This window comes from Sparus aurata, chromosome 11, assembly GCF_900880675.1.
Source record: "Sparus aurata chromosome 11, fSpaAur1.1, whole genome shotgun sequence".
Classification (NCBI taxonomy): Eukaryota; Metazoa; Chordata; class Actinopteri; order Spariformes; family Sparidae; genus Sparus; species Sparus aurata.
The window spans coordinates 25,157,310-25,178,649 of record NC_044197.1 but is presented as its reverse complement, the minus strand read 5'-3'; the positions used below and the strand labels follow the sequence as shown (position 1 = coordinate 25,178,649).

General features: G+C 39.6%; 1 protein-coding gene across 1 annotated transcript; it reads left to right on the top strand.

Moving 5' to 3' along the window:
• Positions 1–699: 699 nt before the first annotated feature.
• On the top strand, positions 700–19,894 carry alg6 (ALG6 alpha-1,3-glucosyltransferase). The gene is made up of 14 exons (XM_030434367.1): positions 700–896; positions 1,179–1,263; positions 1,891–1,980; positions 2,153–2,241; positions 2,352–2,434; positions 2,894–2,958; positions 3,187–3,372; positions 4,937–5,072; positions 9,536–9,621; positions 11,251–11,335; positions 11,914–11,984; positions 13,556–13,624; positions 15,386–15,578; positions 18,299–19,894. Exons 1-14 carry the CDS (start codon positions 815–817, stop codon positions 18,494–18,496), a joined length of 1,518 nt encoding a protein of 505 aa, XP_030290227.1. The 5' UTR covers positions 700–814; the 3' UTR covers positions 18,497–19,894.
• Positions 19,895–21,340: the final 1,446 nt, after the last annotated feature.

Genomic DNA, 21,340 nt, shown 5'->3' with positions numbered 1-21,340 from the left:
TACTCTAAATGCCAGATTGCTGTATAGCGTAACTGTGGTAGGTTGTTTCTAATTGCCAGAAAAGAAAACCTTGCTATGCTGACAATGAAAATTCAGCATTCCTAATTTAGATATTATATTTAGCATTTCAAGATATCCTACCTATATTCAAACTGACAGACAGAATTCATCCAGTGTTGTTACCCTGGTATGATAATTTAGGAATTTCCATCTAATTCTGATCACAATAAAGGCCATTTAATCATTGTTTTATGATGTATACATTGTGTTCCAGATGTTATAAGAATGTTGTTATTGATCTCTGAATTCAAAATCAGCAATAACTTATTGAGATATTAGTGGACCAATAGACCTTTAATGATGAACAATATCCATCAATTTGTCATAAGCCTCCTCTCAATTGGTAGTGCATTTTATGTACCTGGGAAAGGTAATTAACATCAACATTAAAATAGTAACTGTTAACGAAAACCGCTAAAATCTCAGGTGATGTCACCATGCCTATACAGTTGCAATATTAAACCTTGTGTTTCTGCTACTGCTGGAGATTAAACCCGTTTGATAACGTTATTCTATCTTTGCAATAAGGCGACGGGTCGTGAAGTTAATATTTTGTCTTTTTCCTGGTGTTCTCGAACGCCTCATGCCTCTCGGCGCTATGTCAGCGTGCAGTGCCCAATAAGAACGCGCAACGAAGCCTTGGCGGATGACGTATACAGGAAATGGAAACAGATTTCAAAAGTGGTGTCAATGAACCATTTTTTTTTTTAGCTTTTTATTTCTTGTCCTGAAGCAAATTTTACCGGTCGGAGTTATGCAGACGTGGAGTCTCGTGTCTCTCTGTGTGTTGCTCGGCGTTGTTGTGAGATGGGGCGTTTCGTTAAATTCATATTCAGGTAGGAAGCGTGTAGCTTAGCGTCAATACGCGGCAGCATTCAGAGAATCACAACAGTGTCCCCTGCTTCACGACTGCTAATGTCAGAGTAGCTCATTTGATTTTCTGACAGGAAGATGTTTTACACATGTAAGAGAGTCGCTGTTAGCAGTTAGCAGCCCGTCACTGGCTCTGGGAAGTTGTCCTCGGCAGCCTGTTATGTGTGTGTGTGTGTGGTTCCCTGCTGTCATTCACTGATGTAGTTTCCCATTCACCAGACTAACAGCTGAAATATTTCCTCCAGGGGCGGGGAGACCTCCCATGTTTGGCGACTATGAAGCCCAGAGGCACTGGCAAGAGGTGACCTACAACCTCCCTGTCCAGGAATGGTCAGTCTGCAGCTTTGTTTGTTTACTACCTGTGCAAGTTTTTAATATACCAAGCTTGTGAAGGCAACTGAAAACAATACGAGCTCTTTGGGCTGTGCACAGTGACAGTATGCTTTTAAAGCCTTGTCTCTAAACACACATGTGTTTCTGATGCTTGAGTCTCAGTCAGCCTACCAACAATACCACAAAAGGGATACAAAAGATCCAGAAAGTTAACACTCCACACACTCTTAACCCCTGCAGTCTTTATCGTTCGTACAAGAGGAATATTGTTTTACAAGTATAATCAATTCAACATGAATGAGGGATCTATGAGACTATACAACCAGGATGTTGGCCTTAAACCAAAACTGCACCCACTTTAATCAGAATTTGTAGACATGTCCCCAGTTAGAGAATAAAGTAAACAAAAAAAGGAATGGTGATTATTTTACCAGAATAATGTGGTTGTTAGTGGTAATGAATGATTTTCATTTTTACTGAAAATTATCATTATGATCATAATTATTATAATACTGTTATGTTAGGTCACATATTTTACCTTGCAGCTTCTTGGATATTGCACTTTTTTTTGATAATATTCATTTGTGCAGCCTTAAAAGATATGTAATATTTGGACTCATGCAGGTACCTTAACACCACTGACAATAACTTGAACTACTGGGGTCTTGACTACCCTCCTCTGACTGCTTACCACAGCCTGATATGTGCTTACATGTAAGTAAATATCATTATAAAAAGTATATCTTTAACATGTATATCAGTTCTACTTCCTTTTGTATTTTATTCTATCCTATCTATTATCCTGTGCATAAGTATTTCAAAAGCAGGCAGTCTTGTCTGTCATTTAATGTTTGAAATGAATGTAAAGTTCTATAATGTCCTGCAGAGCCAAGATAATAAACCCTGAATGGGTGGAGCTCCACAAATCGAGAGGTTATGAAAGTCCAGCACACAAGTTATTCATGAGAGCTACAGGTACAGTAACCATGAGGAATTAAAGTAAAAAAACTCGACCTTAGAAAAACAAATACTTTCCTTACCTAGAACGACATATGGAACAATATGTTTTTTTTGTTCTGTTTCAGTCCTGGTGGCAGATTTGTTGATATACATCCCTGCTGTGGTTTTATACTGCTTGTACCTGACCGATGGATCCGCTAAGAAGAAGGTAACACACCTGCCAAGTATGCGAAAAACATCGAATAGTTTTTTAAACTAAAGACCGATATGAGCCACATTTTCCTCTTAGTCTGAGAACCCACCCTTATGAAAACTGATTACAGCACTGGTCATCCAAACAGGGGAATCATGAAGTCATTATCACAATATAATATGATGTTATTCAATTTTCCAGGAAGTTGCTACATTTCAGTGGGGAATAACTACATTTACAGAGCAATCAATTAAGAGGGATGGTTTGTAATATTTTGACTGTGTCTTAAATGAGCAAACAGTTATTGTAGTGTCTGTATAAAGGCAATACTAGAAAAGGTTATCCCAGCATGCATTGCATTTCGTTCAATGCAGATCTTGCTTTGTTTAGATATTTCTCTCGCGTAACAAAGTCTGCAAAAGTTCATCATTAGATCTGAGTTATTTTGACCTCCCAACAACTCTTTTTCTCCAGGTTTCCACTCTGTTCTGCTTCCTTCTGTACCCAGGGTTAATCCTCATCGACTATGGGCATTTCCAGTATCCTTTATGTACAGTTACATTTCTACTATTTATTCACTGTGAAATCATTATTGTAATTTGTTTTGAAGACTGCCTGCGAAATCGGGAACTTCACTGTTTATGAATATTGAGTCCAAATAGAGTAGTATAAGTAAAAGAATATTTTCCACTGGTATTTTTGTTCAGCTGTTTTCTAAGGTATTTAGCACATGCCAGCACGTTGAATGTTGACCTTGACTGCATCAGGTACAATGGAGTGAGTCTGGGTTTTGCCCTGTGGGGAGTTCTGGCTCTCGGTCTGGGCTGGGATTCGTTGGGCTCCATGGCCTTTTGCCTGGCTCTCAACTACAAACAGATGGAGCTGTACCATGCGCTGCCATTCTTCTGCTACCTGCTGGGGAAATGTGTCAAACTGGGACTGATGGGGCGAGGGTGAGTCTGTTTTTATTTGTCTTGTGTTTTCTATGTTTCCCTTACTTTAAGGGGAATTTAGTTAAGACATGCAGCTATCTACAGTGGTTCACAAGTGAGTTTGGCAGTGCTTGATTTTAGTTTGTCCTTTTTCAAGCAGGAAAAAAATGGCAGCCTGGTCACAATCTTATTCCAGCAGTACAATGACAGCACACTAAAATGTGTTTCTGAAATCATTTTAGGAGAGAAATAGGCAATGAAGAAGAAAATCTTCACTCATATTTGTTCATCGCCGCCTAGTTTGGCAGTTTGATCTCAGTTTTATGAGCCGCCCTCTTCGCGGTCAGACTTTCCACTGTGGCAGGCACACAGAAAAAATGTAATCTGTAGTGTGAACAACAAATCTGCTTGAGAGTTTTACTTTAATCATGCCATTCAAGTCACAGTGATCCGGGAATTGTCTGTGTTTAGGCGTGTTGTTTCTTTCCAGGAGTTTGTCGTGCACTCAAAAACAGTCACAATTGAGCACAATTTAATCCTTGAGGTTAAACATTGGCAGAAAAAACATTACAGATATAAGCTGATAAGATCCATCACATTCCTCAATAAGAGAATGACAAGAACTCATTAAATACAAGTTACCAATAAAATGTATCAAACAATATTCAACGTAACAAAAAATCTTTCGACTCAACAATGTTTTGAACATCAATTCTTTAATGAAGCAAGTTAAAAGTATGTCAATATGTACTTTAAATGTGTACAGTATTAAGATACTAATGATAAGATTAACTCAATTAAGGTAGCCACGTTTTATCAACTATTTGCACACATCCCTACTCATTTATAATTGATAACGATAGCAGATCAATATGTCTGAACAAAGCAAACACTAGCGTTGTGTTGGCAAACATTTTTATTTTTTATCTATAAAGTCATGACTATTGAACTGCATATTGTTTCAGTTATATTGTTTTGTCACTCTGTGTGTCAGCTGAGTGCTCAAAGCAGATATGTAATATCAGTCTATAAGCGAGCGGTGTCCTCAGGAGAGCCGCAGAATGACTGAGGTAATCAGATTGGATGCTGTTACTAGTGTGTCCAGTGTCTGTTTATCTAGTAACAATGTACCAAGGGCATTTAGTAGCAAATGGAGAGCCTGATTAGAAGGGCCGGGGGGAAGATATGTCCAGATGACACTCTCGCCATGCCCAAACTCCTCAGCTATGCTGTGTGTGCAACTTAACCAGCAGCTTCACAGTTACAGCTGACAAGATAGGCTGACCTACACAGAAGACTTTCAGCTGATGCATGGCTTTCACTGCATTCCTCAACACAAGGGTCAAATCCCAAATTTAGGAACTGCAGACAGTATGTACTAATTGTTTGAGGAATAGCTGTAGACTTAGACAAATGTATGCAAATGTAAATATTTGTATTATAATTATTTTTTAATTATGGTAAAAAAAATTATCTGAATTTTGTATATAATAGCCTATTTTTTTTTAAACATTATTTGTGGTATATCTGTTCCTCCAGAACTCCGTCATGATGCCTGTCTCTCTGTGTGGCTCTCTTCATGTAGGTTTTTCCTGTTGGTGAGAATTGCCTCAACTGTGTTGGTGACTTTTGCCCTCTGCTGGCTGCCCTTCCTGTCTGACCCCAGTCGGGCCTTGCAGGTGGTCAGGAGGATCTTTCCCGTGGCTCGCGGCCTGTTTGAGGTAGAGTGCACTCTCCCGAATGATAAAGTCAGCGTGAAAACCACATCTAAGAAGCTTGATCTCGCGACTTTCAGTCTTATCAAGAACACATTTGTTCTCTTGTCCTTCTGGTGTCTAAGAATAGTGGCTCTAAACACACAACCCCAAACATTCAAAGGGAGCAGTGGAAGAAGATAATATGTCTGGACAGATCATGAAATCAATCCAAGCTCAACAAATAGGCCAAGCAATGTTAGAATAGTATTACATACAGATTCAATGATCCATACAGGTCACATTTACCTGTTACTATCCCCTGATGTAATGCAGATGTTAACTTTCTCACTTCCCCTTCTGGTCGTATGTATGTGTATCCCAGTGAACTTTCAGAAAATTCATGAATAAATGTCACTGAAAGTACCACCAGTAGCATGAAATTATGCGCAATTCCGTACGCCTTAGGGATTGTTTGTGACTTCCAAAATAAATGATATGTTATGCCATTTTACTTTATGTTATGCGCCAACAGAGAAGCTGTTATGTGTCTGTTTACCCTAAAGCCTGGTGCTATGTTGGGTATCAATTATTTCAAATCAGCATGACCTTGGTTTGTGGTTGCTCTTTAGACAGAGAACACTGTGGGATTCTTTCTCTCTAAATGTAATGCAAGAAAGTCAGTAGTGATTCTTGGTCATTACATTTTTATTTATTTGTTTGTGTTAATAGATTTTAAAGATAGGTTGGCTTTATCGGCCAGAAATGAGTATACATTAAAGGAATTTGAGTTCCATCTTCAAAAACTGGATTGTAACTGCAGGCATCCAATTTAGGGACCGTAGAGAAATGATTAGAGGGGAAGTGATGTGACAAAATGTGGATAAATTAAAACACTATCTGTTTGTTTTTACCAGAGGGAAACTGATTTTTCTGACTTTTCTGGGAAATGAAGGTCTTTCATCTTTTTCCCCACCTGAGGTTCACTTATTTCTGGTGGTATTTATGATTGTTAATTTATTAGCCTTTTATTTATAAATAGCTGTATTTACTCGAGCCCAACCGATATATAATTTGGCAGATATTTTGCAGGCGATATTGGTTTATCACAGATATATTTGTATCGGCGAGTGATTTATTTTATTAATTTTTTTATTTTTTTAACCATTTCAGCCCCCTTCTCACCCCAACAACTTTCACACAGTCGCTTAGGGCTCAGAATCAACACCTGCCGTCAGATATGATGTTATCACACAATATTAGATCGTTCCAGATCAGTTTTTCTCAAATTAGCTAATTTTTGTGTCCTTATCGGTGTAAATGAAAAGCCCAAGAAGTGGCGTCTTCATTTTCTTGCTTCCATGTTAATGGATTTTGAAAGAACACTGTTGTGAGACACAACACAGAGAGGAATTATACCAAGTCATACGTCATTTTACCAATTTACAGCACAAATCTGACAAGTGCTTTTATGAGAGTCATATCCAACCACTGGCACTCGTGCCCTATACACTGGTTCCCACTCTTAGCATGGTGAACATCTTTCCCCCCTGCAGTGCTTAGCTGCATGGAAATGGATACCCAGCAGGATCAAAGAAAAACAGTGGAATAAAATGGTGTAAGGTCAGCAGATCAGTGTCACTCTATCTCGCAGAGGCGTCTTAGTTCGCGATGTACAGTAGGAGGATATAGATAAATCTCACTTAATTTATGGCCCGGGTGTTTTCAGCACTTCATAGCACTGTCATGTTGTAGCCGTATGGACTGATGAGTGGGGCCAACGCTACACTTAAAGGCGTATCGGAGCACATCCGACAACTGTTACTGCCTGCTACAGACTTCATCTTTGGAAAGCATATCAGTGTGACTGTTTCATAGCAGACACACACGCACATATTTTATGCTGTGGTCAGCTCAGAGAGAAATGGAGGCACAGGAATGCAATATCAAAAAACCCGCGTGTAGGATTTAGTGGCCCTCTAGTACAGTTTTGATAAAAAAAAAAGCAAAAGGCCCTCTCTCAGTTCAGTGTTATGTTTGTCCATTCGGGTTTACTGTGGAAACATGATGGGTGCAACATTGTGTACTCAGTGGAATTGGAATCACTCCCTCTGTAGATATAAAAGGCTCATTCCAACAAAAACACAACAATTCTTAGTTTCATTTTCAGGTGAAAACTGAAAATTATATTCAATTTCTGCCAGTAGATCTCTTTAAATTCTACACACTGTACCTTTAATTGTTGAGTCTCAACCCCGGATTGTCAAATACTAACGATCAGTATTTGACAATCTAGAGATGAGACTCAACGATCAACTATCTTTCTCCAGGAAGTTACATTTCGCTGATTTGATTTAATCTAAAGCGACAGTGAACTGTGTGAAAGAGTAGCCAGAAGCCGTGTTGAAAGCTGTCATGGGAGAAGCAAAGGTTTCTGCGTGTGACTGACAGCTCAGAGGCAAAGGTTTGCAGCTCTCATTTCTGAACCCCTGTCTTGTCCTGGTCCCCAAGGTGGCACCCACCACAAGGTGTCATGGATGTGAGAAGTAATTGAAAATTCTACCAGGGGAGCAGATGGCAGCAGGCGATGTGGCAGTATTTGTTCAACGAAATGATGCAAACATAATACACAGGGTGTGAGAGACACTATACTCCCCTGTGACGACAGCGTGAGAGGCTGCCGGGGCGACTCGTCCTGAACTAATTGTGAAATTGTGCACGTAAGCAGAAGCTTTGGACAAGGGGACAGGGGTGAGAGGGGGTGGTGGGGAAGAAGAGCGCGGGTGACTGGCGGTCGTGGCAACTTCTGGGCGGGAGCAGTTGTAAGTTTACCCACTGAGCTGCATTCTGGCGTCTCACGTTGCTGCCTGCTCACAAAAATGGCACCAAATGCTTCTGCCTGTGAAATTCCATGCTAGCTTATAGGTGAAGGAGCCGCACTGCTCTCGCCCCCTTGCATTTGCCGATGGGATCCCCTCCCCTTGTTCATGTGTTGCCTTCAGGCGGGGACCAGGAACATTCCCGTAGCTGTTATTTGGAGCCGAGAGGAAAGAGAGCGAAGGGGCTGAGACAACACAACGCTGGACGGCCCAGTGCTGCTGACTAGGCTGCCATTAAGATCCACACAGCTGTGCTGTGAGCAGCTGTAGAAAGAGAGGGAGGAGGCCAGAAATAGTTTTTCTAGACAGGGCCACACACTGAAAAGATTCACGGTGGAATCATAAAGCGGATCTAGGCATGCTGTCTCTGTGTCTGTGATATCGTGGCGCACGGTGGCGGCTCGGGCCTCAATATCATCTGATCCCTGCACAACTGCTTAAGCACTTAAATCAACTGAATCTCCGAGCAACGCCCTCCTCATCTCTCATAAACCGCAAGTACTTTTAGGCCGGTATTAAAGGTTGTAGCATATCTTCCACATCATTCACAAAACTTAAAGATCTGATTTTACAGGTTATTTATAAAAACAATTAAAGAATGATGCAGTCTCTAAGGCTGAGAAATATATATATATTTTTTTTATCAGAGCTGAAATTATCTGCTTTCCAGTTCACAGGGCTGCAAGTAGTTTATTTTCACAATTGTTAGTCCATAAAATTGCAAAAAAAAAAAAAAAAGCAAATTACAATTACCAGAGCCCAAGTTGATTTCAATTTAACAAGCTGGAACCAGCAAATGTTCAACGTTTTTGGTTGAAACTAAAACAGTTATTATCAATTATCAAAATAGGCGGCAACTCATTTTCTTTAATACCACTAAGTGATTACTATTCTCTGTATGAAGTTTCCCCAATGTGAGGATTTGCTGCTTTTCTTTTGTACATTTGTAAACTGAATCTTTATGATTTGGACTGTTTAGATAAAACGAATCATTTTGACACTGGGAATTTATTTCACTATTTTGTTTCATTTTATTTTTCTTTTAGAAGCTAATCAATTGAGAAAATAACTGGAAGATTAATTGATAATGAAAAGCAGCCCTGGAAACTAGTTTAGTAAAATGATAAAACATGTTTTGCTTAAAATAATACTATAGAGAAAGTTTAATATGTTGATATTGAGTATTTGTCAGCAGAGCTCTGTGGTGGTCTCTATCTGCTGCTTATGCAAAAACTACTCTGTCTCGACTCTTGACCTTGTGTCCTCAAGTTTACAAATAAGTCCCATGCTTTTCCTGGCAGGAGAGTAAATTTATGATGGAGGGTTACGTACAAATGTCCCTCTGGAATGCCCCCGGGGAATTTTTATTGCACTTTCAGTGGGGAAATAATTACTTACAGCAATGCCACTTATTTGCTTTCTCTTCATAATGGAATTCTCTTATTTTATTACACAGGCATCAAAGTGTTGTTTTTGTGTTTTCGTCTGACATAATTTCTTGTTAAACCAAGTGGTGGTGGTGTGTGTGTGTGTGTGTGTGTGTGTGTGTGTGTGTGTGTGTGTGTGTGTGTGTGTGTGTGTGTGTGTGTGTGTGTGTGTGTGTGTGTGTAGGATAAGGTGGCCAACACATGGTGCAGCTTGAACATCCTGATAAAGATCAGATCCATTCTGTCCAGTGACTCCCAGATCTACCTCAGGTAATCCCTCTATCTTCCCGACTAGCTTGGACTTTTTTCCTCATCTATCTTTCATCTCTCTCTTTTTCTCTCTCTGTCCGCCTGTCGGCCTGTCTTTGACTCCCCTCCCTCTTGCATCTTTTTTCACTTCTTCGTTTCCCGGGAAAGCAGAGCTTACCCAGGGAAATGAAGACAGTGATCCTGTGGGGTGGAAACCAGATCATCCCGTAAGGAAACATCTTGTGAGGAACATTTGAACGTGAAGTCACAGCTGTCTTCGGAAATGTGATGACAAGAGGCCGGATTGCCCAAGGAGCAATTGCAGTGTGTCATATAAGAATAAATAGATTACCGTTACCACTCAATAGATTAGTGGCGGGTGAAGAAAATCTACTAACCTGGATATTTTACCAGCATTTGGCTGATGGGCTGGTGGCTCGTATACAGAGATGAAAGCATTGTAACCTCAATTTCTTTTTAAAAAATGATATTGATATATGTACTTTATCGGATAGAGTGATACAATGAAGACAATTAATCGTGCTTGTGGGGGAGATGACGTAATAAACACTTGAGATTCTCTGCCCCATACCCCGCGCAGTAACCCATGAAGTATTCGGAAGTTACTTTGACCAAAAGCTGAGAACCTGTTCAATCACAGTGGGAAGAAGTCGATGCAACAGTTGTGTCATGGTGGAGCCTGCTTAAATAACCCAGCACGCTAAATTTAGGAGTCTTATGTCCGCAGCATGGACACGTTTCTGCCAGACTGCTAAGTCCAGGGATCAAGTTGGACTTCTTTGACTGTAGTTCATTTCCAACAAATGAAAAACACTCTTGTCTTTCTGGCACGGGGAGCGGATTGCTAAATGCTCTGGTGTGGTGTGGGTGTACTGTGTACATAGAATGAATCAGCTGTGAAAAGTGATCCATGTCCTTCCGGACCGCAAAACCCTGCCCAGCACATAACACACGCATAACACACTCGCTTTCATACACACACTAAATACCCACTCACTGGTCCTTTTTATTACTTCTGTCCATCCACCACCATCATTATCTCCATCTATCTGTGTGTCTGTCTGTGCCGCAGCACCAACACATTGTTGCCCTCACGCACTGAGCTAACCCGCTGCCCGACCTCTCTGCACATTCACACTGACGCTTAGTCACTCTCTTCCGGTGCCTCCAACCCCAGCAGGTGACAATTGAAGGGTTAAACTAATGCCCGCTAACCCTGAGAAGGGGCCAGTATTCAGTTTTTGGTCCCACATAGCAGAGGTCTTAGTTTACCGAGCAGGCGGTGTCTTAAAAAAAACAGACCCAGAGCTTTTGGTTTTACATTCGATTGTTTCACATCAATATCAGCTCATCTTGCGCCACTGATGCAAAACAAATCTGCTTTTCAGTTATGTGGTCGTTATCAGTTTGTACATGAAGCCATATCAACACAACAGGAAAATGAGCGCCTGGAATTATGTGCAAATGCAATTATTCATATTGATTCTAAATTGATTTCATGCTCTACATTTCATCTGCTGTATAATTATTTTTTCCTTCGTCTCCCAATGGGGATTTTTTTTTTTATTGTTTTGTGCATTTAACAGTTTTTGGTGTTGAATATGACTGCTCACTTGTATTGTTTTTCAGTACTGCCTGCACTCTCCTGGCAGTCCTACCGTCCTCTGTCAGACTCCTGACGAAGCCCACCTTCTGGCAGTTTAAACTGGCCTTGGTAAGTGCCATCCAAAACGATAGCAAGTCGAATCAACCGATATTCCCCGAGAGAAAGATTAGGTCTGTTTTTTAACCCATCCCATGCAGGCTCAAATATCAGTAATTTAATCATTTTAATTTATTTCTTGTCTTTAATATTGTCAGATAATTTAAAGTTACGATAATAAATCAGTTAATTTTCAACTACAAATTAAACTCCCAACAGTTTTGATGATCAATCAGTCGGTCTGAGTAATTTTTGGAGGAAAAAACTGTCCGATTTCATCCTCTTAAATAAGAATATTTTCTGGTTTATTTACTTCTCTATGACAGTAAACTGAATATCTTTGGCTTGTGGATAAAACAAGACATATTAGGATGTCATCTTTGGTTTCTGGAAACACTGATCAACATTTTTCATCTTTTTTAAACAAACTAATGGATTTTTCTACAAACTTCAACGATTACAATGAGTACACTATTAAGGCATCCTTTGGCACATTAGTTTTTTTCTCACTGTCTTTATTACAAATTCCTCTATCCAGTATTGATTTGTGGTAACAATAGTAGCACTAATAATTTCAATGTCACTTTCAGGCTAATTCATCTCTGGCGTTTTTCCTCTTCTCCTATCAAGTCCACGAGAAGTCCATCCTCTTGGCTGCCTTGTAAGTACCGAGGTAATAGCAGTAACTTCTCGAGGTTTCGTCCCAACTTTCGACGGCGGTGCTTTTTCTATCTTCTGGTGACATCTCAAATATTCATGAGTATAGATTTAATTTCTGCCCACACAGGGAGCTCTTCGTCTGATCTCAGTTTATGTCCCGCGGACTGTTAATGAGTTGAATACATGAGCGCTCTGTAAAAGTGACATCATCCTGCTACTGTGCTCCCAGAGTTGCAGAGGAACAATCTATTTAAGTACAGACTTGCTAACTGAGGAGTTATTCACCTCTGTCATCACACTCTATTGTCATGATATGTGCCGTGCTGCGTGTCAGGGTCGTATTTAACAGAGTGAATGAAGCACTTGCATACGTGACGGAGTTTGAATGGCTGCTGGAAAACCTTAAAATGCTTAGAGAAACGGCCTTAAATTAGAACGGCATTACTTTCAAGATAAATTTGCGCTGTACTGACTCAGCCAAGGTATGCAGGTGACATAAAACCTAGATTTATTTTGTGTTTTTCTTCTATTTGTCACCTTTTCAGTAGAATGCTATCACAAAACATAATTTGGCTGTTCATAACACATCTGATTAATCTGATGAAGTGAAATAACCATTTTGAGTGTATGTATAGAAATAATTAATTCAGCACAAAGGTAAGTTGCATGAAAACCTTGAAAATGCACCTTGGATTTGACAATGAACATGAAGACGTCGATTGTGTGTGTGTGTGTGTGTGTGTGCGTGTGTGTGTGCGTGCGTGCGTGTGTGTGTGTTCATGATTCATTACCACTTACCTCCATATGTATAAGAGTGGCGGTTGTAGGAGGAGAGCAAAGTCTGGCACAGATTTGACAGCGAGGGATTTGGTTCCTAGATCTGGGCTCATCTATTAATCTAGATTAGGGTAGATTGTTGCTTTATTAACTATTGAGTTATATCTCCCACCTGTCCCCCTGAATCAATCAGTAATGCATGTCCAGGGATTAGGAAAGAATGGCAGGCGGCAGCTCGGGGCGTTGTTTGCGCAGGATCAATTATTGGGCTGTAACAGGATCGCCAAAAAGCACTGGCTGTAATTATGGGCTCTGGGACCGGTGGAAAGTGCCCCCCTCGGAGCACAGTGTGCAACTAGCGCCAGCTAGCAATGACGCAGGCAACTAGGTTCATCTAATAAGAGCTATAACACAATGTGCCATGACATCATCATTTTAACAATGCAGCTTCTTGGCCAAACATTTCAGGTCTTTTAATGATGAAATTGAATACTTACTTCAAGTAAAAGTTGGATTTACTATACAATGCCATATGTCTGAGGGGATTCACAGTTAAAGGGATATACTGGTATAAATTAATGTGTTACAACAAACACTTGACTGCCTTGTGAGAGACAGTAAATAAGCGATTAATGTGGACATAATATGGGGAGAGCTAATTTATTGTAATACACGCATGATATGAGTTCACAACCTGCTCTAACTGAGCATGGCCTCACTTCCTGTCTTACTGTAAAATAATATGTAATGGTACTGTGTTTAACAGTGAGTGCATTGAACTTTGATCTTTTCTAGGCCCGTCTGCCTCCTACTGAATGACCTCCCCTTGGTGGCTATTTATTTCCTGCAGGTCTCTACGTTCAGGTAAGACCATGTGGAATAACTTTAGTGAAAGGCTTTACTGATGGTTATGTCTTTTTCTAATGATTGTCACGTTGCATGTGTTGACGTTGAGTTTTAAGCCTGTTCAAAACTTCACTAGCTTGACACTGCTTTCCAGTGTTAAAGGAAATGCGCTTCTTCCCTTTGTGCAGGGAGTTACATGAGAATATTAATGCCTCTTTCATGTCTGTATGAATGTAAAGATACCTGTAGCAGGTGGTTAGCTTAGCTTAGTTTAGCATTAAGACCTTTAAAGCTCAATAATTAGCGCATTTATATGTCTTTGGAAAGTCACGTGTTGTAGTTTTTGGGGGTTATGTGCCCCATTTTTTTCATGGCTGGCAACAGTTACTTTCTCGAGTCGCTGCTGATTACTTGGCAACACCATGTCAACGACCAGGCCTAAATGAGCTATTGCGCATAATGTCAAATCATCTATCTATCTATCTATCTATCTATCTATCTATCTATCTATCTATCTATCTATCTATCTATCTATCTATCTATCCATCCATCCATCCATCCATCCATCCATCCATCCATCCATCCATCAATCCATCAATCAATCACACTCTACTATAGCTTTCACTAATCTAAACTATGGTTAGCAGAATTAAGATGGATACATATTGCATTATAACTGACATTACTGAGTCAGTTCACTGATTTTATCTTAACAGTGCTACTGTTTCATCTTGAAAAACTTAAATTAGTGAGAAGTCCAAGTGGCTTAAATGCCATGTACCACATAAGTAGTGGCCAGGTTTGGAATCTGGAATTGTATCATCACCTATCTTTATTTCCTTCCCTGTCTCACCATTGTTAACTATCAAATTAGAAGCAGCCGTAGAAATAATCCTAAAAAAGCTAAATGGAATCTGCGATACGGGTCGAGCTGAGGACCATGAATGGAAAAGACAAGTAGTGCTGCGAATGCTATGTCTAACTTTCACCAGCTGTTGTTAAATTCTTCCGGCAGCACTAATTGTTGTGCGTGTGGTTTAGTATAAGGATATCTGGGGATTACATGGCATAGTCTGCATGCCTGCTGTCTAAGTGTGCGTTGTGTAGGGACAGGAGGTCATTCTGTAGCTGCCTCTCGGTACAGTCTAACATCACATTATCTGCATCCTCTACAGGCTCTGCCATTTAACAAAAATCCATCTTTTGTTAGCGTAATTGGCTGAATGGATGCTCAGCCATAGCAATTTTAAGAGGACAGAATGCAGCCAGTCTGTTTAAATTGACCAAGTATGTATTTCCAAATTGTTCAACATTTATCTGCTGAATGGGGCTTTTTTTTGTCAGAGTGAAAATCAGAATGAGTGGTTTGTTTGGAGCAGATAGGTTTTTACAAGCTGGGCTGACCTGCGATTTACTATGAGTCAACTGTTGTTCTTGTGCACGGCCCTCTGCTAAACTAAGATAAGCTTGCCATGAATGTCAGAGCCATCTCTCCCCAGGGGTCAGACTGCTTGTGCAGGCCTGCTGGATAAAAGCTATTTGGCCTACTGTTGCCATTCTCTCATTTTTCTGACGTACATATTTATGAATCCCATATTTCCTTATTCCACTGTAAGAGTCAGTATCTGAGCTCCAGCTGCAACTCTTTCTGAACCTGTTTGTAGTCATAATACGTTGCTGTTCTTTTGTGTTGTTGTAAATTGCTCCAGACGTCAGCAGAAATCTCTAAATTGTGAACTGTAAGTGCACCATTGTTCTTATCCTCGTCCCTCTGTGCAGCATGGTGCCTCTGTTACTAAAGGATGGCCTGCTGGTGCCCTACGTTGTGACCTCGCTGGCCTTCCTCTTCTTCGGCGTCTTTCTTCTGTCTGCACTGGAGCACTGTTCAGAGGAAGAGCTGCGACTGGGAGCCTATCACAAGCTGCTATTCTGCCTACCCAAACTGGACATGGCCTGTATTGTGAGATGGAAGGTCAGTGTTGTCCAAGTCCTGGTGCAATGACGAATAGTACTATAGTCATCACTGATTTCAGTGGGTTTTGTACTTTGTTTTGATCATTTTTTGACCTGCAAACTTCAGCCCAGTCCTTATGGAGTATGTGTGGACTGACGAGGGAATACATATTTAGTTTCACAAAAACAAGGGAGTAGAATTAATGTATTGATTACATAAGAATTTAGCCTATTAAATGTCTTTAATACACATATACATAAAAAAGTCTAAAAAAGTACAAAATAGTGGTATGATAAAAATATAAAATTGCAATACAAGTAACTGATATTATTACATTTTAGCCATTTAGTAGCCTCAGTGTGAGTTGGATTTTGTTGGGCCAGTTGTTGAATGCAATTAAAATTAGGTCTTTATTTTGTGTTATTTAGTTGATCATTCAAGTGACTTGGTTTTTACTTTACTCTTTTTTTTTGCATCAAAGAGCAATCATGTCATTGGTTAGAACAGTTTTCTAATGTAAAAATGTATATATTGTATGGTAACATTTCAGATATGATTATTGATTAAGTGATAATCAATTGAACAAAATTAGCATCTCCAGTCAAAAAAATATAAAAAAGTGCACTGAGGAAGGGCAGATGTGATGTCATGGTTTATAGCAGTTACATTTGAGATTTGTGCAGCAGGCAGTAGGTTTTATCTTTGTGGCTGCAGCTCTAATTGGTTGCTAATAAAATACAGGTCATGCAGATGACTTAATACTAAGACAGGTGGGGAAGGAAGTGTTATATGCTTTCATCCTTGTTTTCAACAGAGTGTGCACAAAGGGGTAATTTAAAGCCACCATGTGTATAATAAAAATTTTCCTTATAGCATTTTTCAAATTATTCTAATGCAGCGAGTATTTGTGGAGACATGAGATAATCCTGGTAAACTCATTTCAGCCCATTCCAATCAATGTTACAGGATCAGCTGTGGCCTCAGTTCATTTTACCACAGTGTATTTTGGATATGGTCATTAGGAGTCACCAAAATTAAAAACAAATGTCCAATCTGAGACACTTCAAGTATAAAGCATGGTGTTTTTTTGTTTCTGACGTTCACTGGACCAAAAACAAAGTAGTGTGAGTGATATTGCTGCTTGATTAAGTCAATAGTTCATGTCTGCTCTTGTACATGGGGGGAGGAGGATGTACAGCTGATGCATTTGTAATAAGAAGGGTGCTGATTTCAGGATCCCAGGTGGCCTGTACTTTGAAAGTGGCACTAGACCCAAATTGCAAGCGTGTGAGAAGATATACCCAACTGTATAAATAAAGATCATGTGCCGCTGTAAGCTGTGTAAGCTGTCCGGGGATGAAAGCCACTGCCAGCCAAAGAATTATTTATCACTTATTTAAGTTTCCACAGCGTCTGAAGTGGCTGCACTGCCAGACCCTTAGCGACAGGGGCACCGGTAGGGTGTCAGAGATTAAGAGGAGGTGTCTTTTTATAGCACGTGTCATTAACACAGGTTTGCCTAGATATATTTATTTACACAAGCAGCATAAATAGCGAGCCCCAATGAAGGCGATAAGGTTTCATGGGTTTGGGGTGGCGGGGAGGGTGTGGGCATGAGGTGTTTCCTCCATCTTACTCACTGACTTGTCTGTGGGTCATAAAGTCCAAATAGACACATGAATGATCTCACTCTCGCCAACAGTTTTGTTTGCAACTCTGTAACAAGGCAAAAAGTAGTTATGACGGACTAAATTCAGAATGGCTGTTCTGCAGAGTCATCTTTTCTTTATAGCAGCTCTAAATGACCAATTTGATGGAAGTCATCCAGTGATAAATATCTAATCTGATTTGAGAGCTCCTTCGAATCAAATCATTCATTGGTTTGATATTATAGTTGCACTTAAAATTAGGACAAAAGCTAACAGTTTGTTCTTAGCCTGAGGTGCCCAGTCTTTTCATTGTTTTATGAGGAACAGTTTCTGGTATGGAATATCAATTCAGTCATTGCAAAAAGGCAGTTAGGCGGTATGTCTGCATTGACTTTGATATACAACATTTCAGCTACAAGATTAGGTCAGGTACTTAAAATGCTGGATCCTGGGTTTTAACTAATACAGCGTTATAAACATCTTTGTTTAGACCCTCCCCGTATTGTGAACACCCACATCTTTTAAACCCCACAGCTCAATCTGAAAGACAACCAAATGTTTGTTGGAAAACTTACGATGATCGTATTCATCCTGGAAATGGCATGCATGAGACAGAGGTTACGATCTCCTTCCTATATTATATGGTCACGTGACTGAGGTGCTATACTTGATCACATGATGAACACTTGAACCGTCTCCACCAACGAAGTTTACAAAATTCCTGTGTACCTGCAGTAACCGTTAATTAATTAACATTTTATTGATTTTACTAGCTGTTCAATTTTATTGATATATGTTCGATAATGATTTTTTTTCTTACTAATTTCAATATGACGATAAGATTGTTTCATTTCAATTATAAAACGATTTTTGGTTTAAATGATGAATGTGGATGATCACCAGATGACGTTCGAGCCATTTTCAAGAATTAAGTATGAAGTTAAGTATTTTCTGAAACAGCACCTGACTGCAGCTATTTCACCTCAGCCTGAGTTTGTTAACTCATTCAGCATACTAAATGATCTCTTGTCCCTGTTCTTCTTTCAATCAATGTCACACCCCCTCCGTCTCTGTTTGTCTGCGTTACAGTTCTACATCAGCGTCGCAGTCATGGCAGGTCTGAGCTTCGCGAGTGTCGCTCTGGTTCCTCCACCACATCTACCTGACTTGTTTCCTGTGCTGGTGTCTACTACTGCTTTCCTGCACTTCTTTGGAACATTTTTATATTTCAACGTTGTTCAGTTCAGCGGGCCACCTAGCAGAAAGAGCCAGAAGAAGAAGAACTGAATGGTGCCAAAGGGGAGTGATCCACACTGTCTGCTCTGAATGTGCATGAAGGCTATCACTCGTGCCATCATGTCCCAAGTGCAAAAAGAACAAATGTACAACTGCAACAATGAACTGATGGAAAGAAAATGAATCGGCGACCATTTTGAAAAAGAATTCATGGTTTTCAAAGTCATTTTTGGTGATGGTGCCAGCTGCTTAAATATGACTATACCCCGCTTTTTCCCTGCTCTTCTTGCATTGCAGTAAATTGAATATCTTTGGGTTTTAGTCTGTTGCTTTGTCAAAACCAGAGATTTGATGACATCACCTTTCAGAAATTGTAATTCTTTTTTTGTTGGTTGCAGCCCTACATAGAGGTTAATTAAGGACCGAAAAACATATTAGCATACTTCTAATTGGCAACTCAGAGGAGCTGTGACATTTAGTGACAGCAAAGGGTAGTGATATTTCACAAGTTTGACCCAATAAATTCATTAAATCAGTCCTCTCCTATACAAAAATTCAATAAGAAAGCTCAATTTAGCCTTTACTTGAAGGGAAAGTTATCTACTTTTTATGTGGATGTCCACTTAGTGTTGCTGGTAAATGTAGTCAATTGAAGCAATAAATTCCTCAGTGCATGCTGGATTGACAGAGAAAACATTTTTGTGCTGCAGAAGCTGTTCTTTTTAAGGAAGAACTACAAACTAGGTCAGCTCGGATTGCTGGTGTGTCTGGATAGACAGGGGGCGGACTGCTGCTCACAAACAAAAAGTGTTCTCTTGCATGTAAACCAGCTACATTCTCAATAGCATCCCAAAATATGAGTGACGTTTGAATGACTTTTTTTTTACAATGCAATGCTTCCTGGAACATGTAAGCGCTGCTCGGATGTCTCCGCAGCAGGATAACTACGCTTGCTCAGTCAAATTGGCGTGCAATGAGGAATTTACGCTTGGACCAATGATACGTCACTCTTCAACTACAGTAGTGCTGGCTAATCTCACAAGCCCAGCTGATACACTTGACTTAAGAAAGCTCTGTGCCTGTATGCTCAAGCTTCACTTGGTGGCCACAATAATAGGAACACCTGTTGCATGTTTGGTTATTGTTGAGACTATTGGTAGAGGTGTATATTTGATCTTGCGGTCACTTTTAAATCTGTAGTTGACTTAATGATATTGTAAGGTGTTCTTGTTATTTTGTCCACCCTCAGTACCTCTTCTGGGGATTGTGATTAAAATACATTCCTGATGGGACAGGACTCAGGTCTAGCATTAAAAGGTTGTGATTATCTATTCATGTGAACTTTTCTTTTTTTACGGTTTTCTACTGTATATTTTTATCCATCATTGGAAGTTATTTTGTACAAACTTAGTTTTTGTGAAAATAAATAAAATTTCTCAATGACCTAAAGTGAACATGGGTTTTACTGCCACATTGTTAAATGATTAGATTTTGAGCAGCCTCATATAAACTGTCTACATTTACCAAGTAGTCCGCTAAATCACCCCCAACAGTCTGGCAGAGACAGAGCCAATAATTGGACAGAAATTATATCTTTCAAAAGCTTTTACTCAATATCATTAAATATTCATTACCAGCCCCAGATACTACAAGGGTCCTGCACAAAAGACCTGTTCATTTAAAACAAAGCCAGTGACAGGACAGGCCTTAAAAAGAGATGATGGAAGGTGACATATCTGAACATAATGCTATAAAGTTGAAATACCACAGAAAAAGGTACAAGCAATTTCTTTCTCCAATCTCTGAGCCAGTTAATGACGGGCATAAAAAAATCCATTACAACTATAAATGTTATCAGGTCAGTGAGGGTTGCCCGTGCATCTGAGGCTCCAGGCCGCTAGCCAATAATGGGCCATGGGGACAAATAGGAGCCCAAGATCTGAGTTAACTGTTACTACAAAGGAACATGAACACAAGGGGCCAATTAGAGTTGGTGTGGAAGGCGCTGGTTTGCCCTTTTATTACACATGTTTATATAAAGTCATGTCAATTCATTTAGAAAGATGTGAGTCACACTTCTGAAATGGGAAGGTAGATTAATGTCACTAAATTAATAGAGTAATACAGGTACACAAGTAATATAGCTGGAGTACATATTCAAAAGTCAACACATTAAAAACAATCATTTTAGGTCTACTTCACTCAAATTAAATAATGTTAAAAAGATTGGTCCAATAACCGATGACAAAAAATGACATTTCCATGATAACCTCGCTAAAGCTGCAGAAAATTAATGAACAACAATTTTGAAAAAACGTCTATGCTCCAAGCTGCTCAAATGTGACTTTTATCATTGTAATTATGTATCATCACTTTAGCATTTTGAAACCTGGTCAATCTATACTATTCATGACATCTTATAGACTAAAAGAGTAACTGATTAAAGTCCAATGTGTTGGATTTAGTGGCATATAGGGGTGAGGTTGCAGATTGCATCCAACTGAATACCCCTCACCTGACCCTCCTCTACCATAGTCACTAAAAACACTGAAGGCTCTCTAGAGCCACATATTGGTATGTCTATTCTGGGTTCCTGTAGAAATGTCAGATTCTGGATGAAGACTAGCCCTTTCTGTCGATCTAAAGGCTAATTTTAAGGCAAAGAAAACACACAGATTCATATTTCCAGGTGATAATACACTAATGAAGCATTTTATAAATATTATACTCCATTTCTGCCCTAAATCCTATACACTGGACATTTAATCAAAAAAATAAATAATCAAAAGATTATATACTAAGGAAAATAAGCATTAGGTTTAGACATCAGTTTAGAAAGACCTTCGATAAACAATCCAAACAAAGTATTTGGCATTGCACTCCCAGTCACATAAC

What these genes read in the sequence shown, in the direction of transcription:
- alg6 (XM_030434367.1), top strand. Translation starts at nt 815, where the DNA reads ATGCAGACGTGGAGTCTCGTGTCTCTCTGTGTGTTGCTCGGCGTTGTT. An exon ending in GACTCCCAGATCTACCTCAG is followed by an intron (nt 9,622 to 11,250) that starts GTAATCCCTCTA and finishes ATTGTTTTTCAG; the next exon opens with TACTGCCTGCACTCTCCTGG. An exon ending in TCCATCCTCTTGGCTGCCTT is followed by an intron (nt 11,985 to 13,555) that starts GTAAGTACCGAG and finishes GATCTTTTCTAG; the next exon opens with GCCCGTCTGCCTCCTACTGA.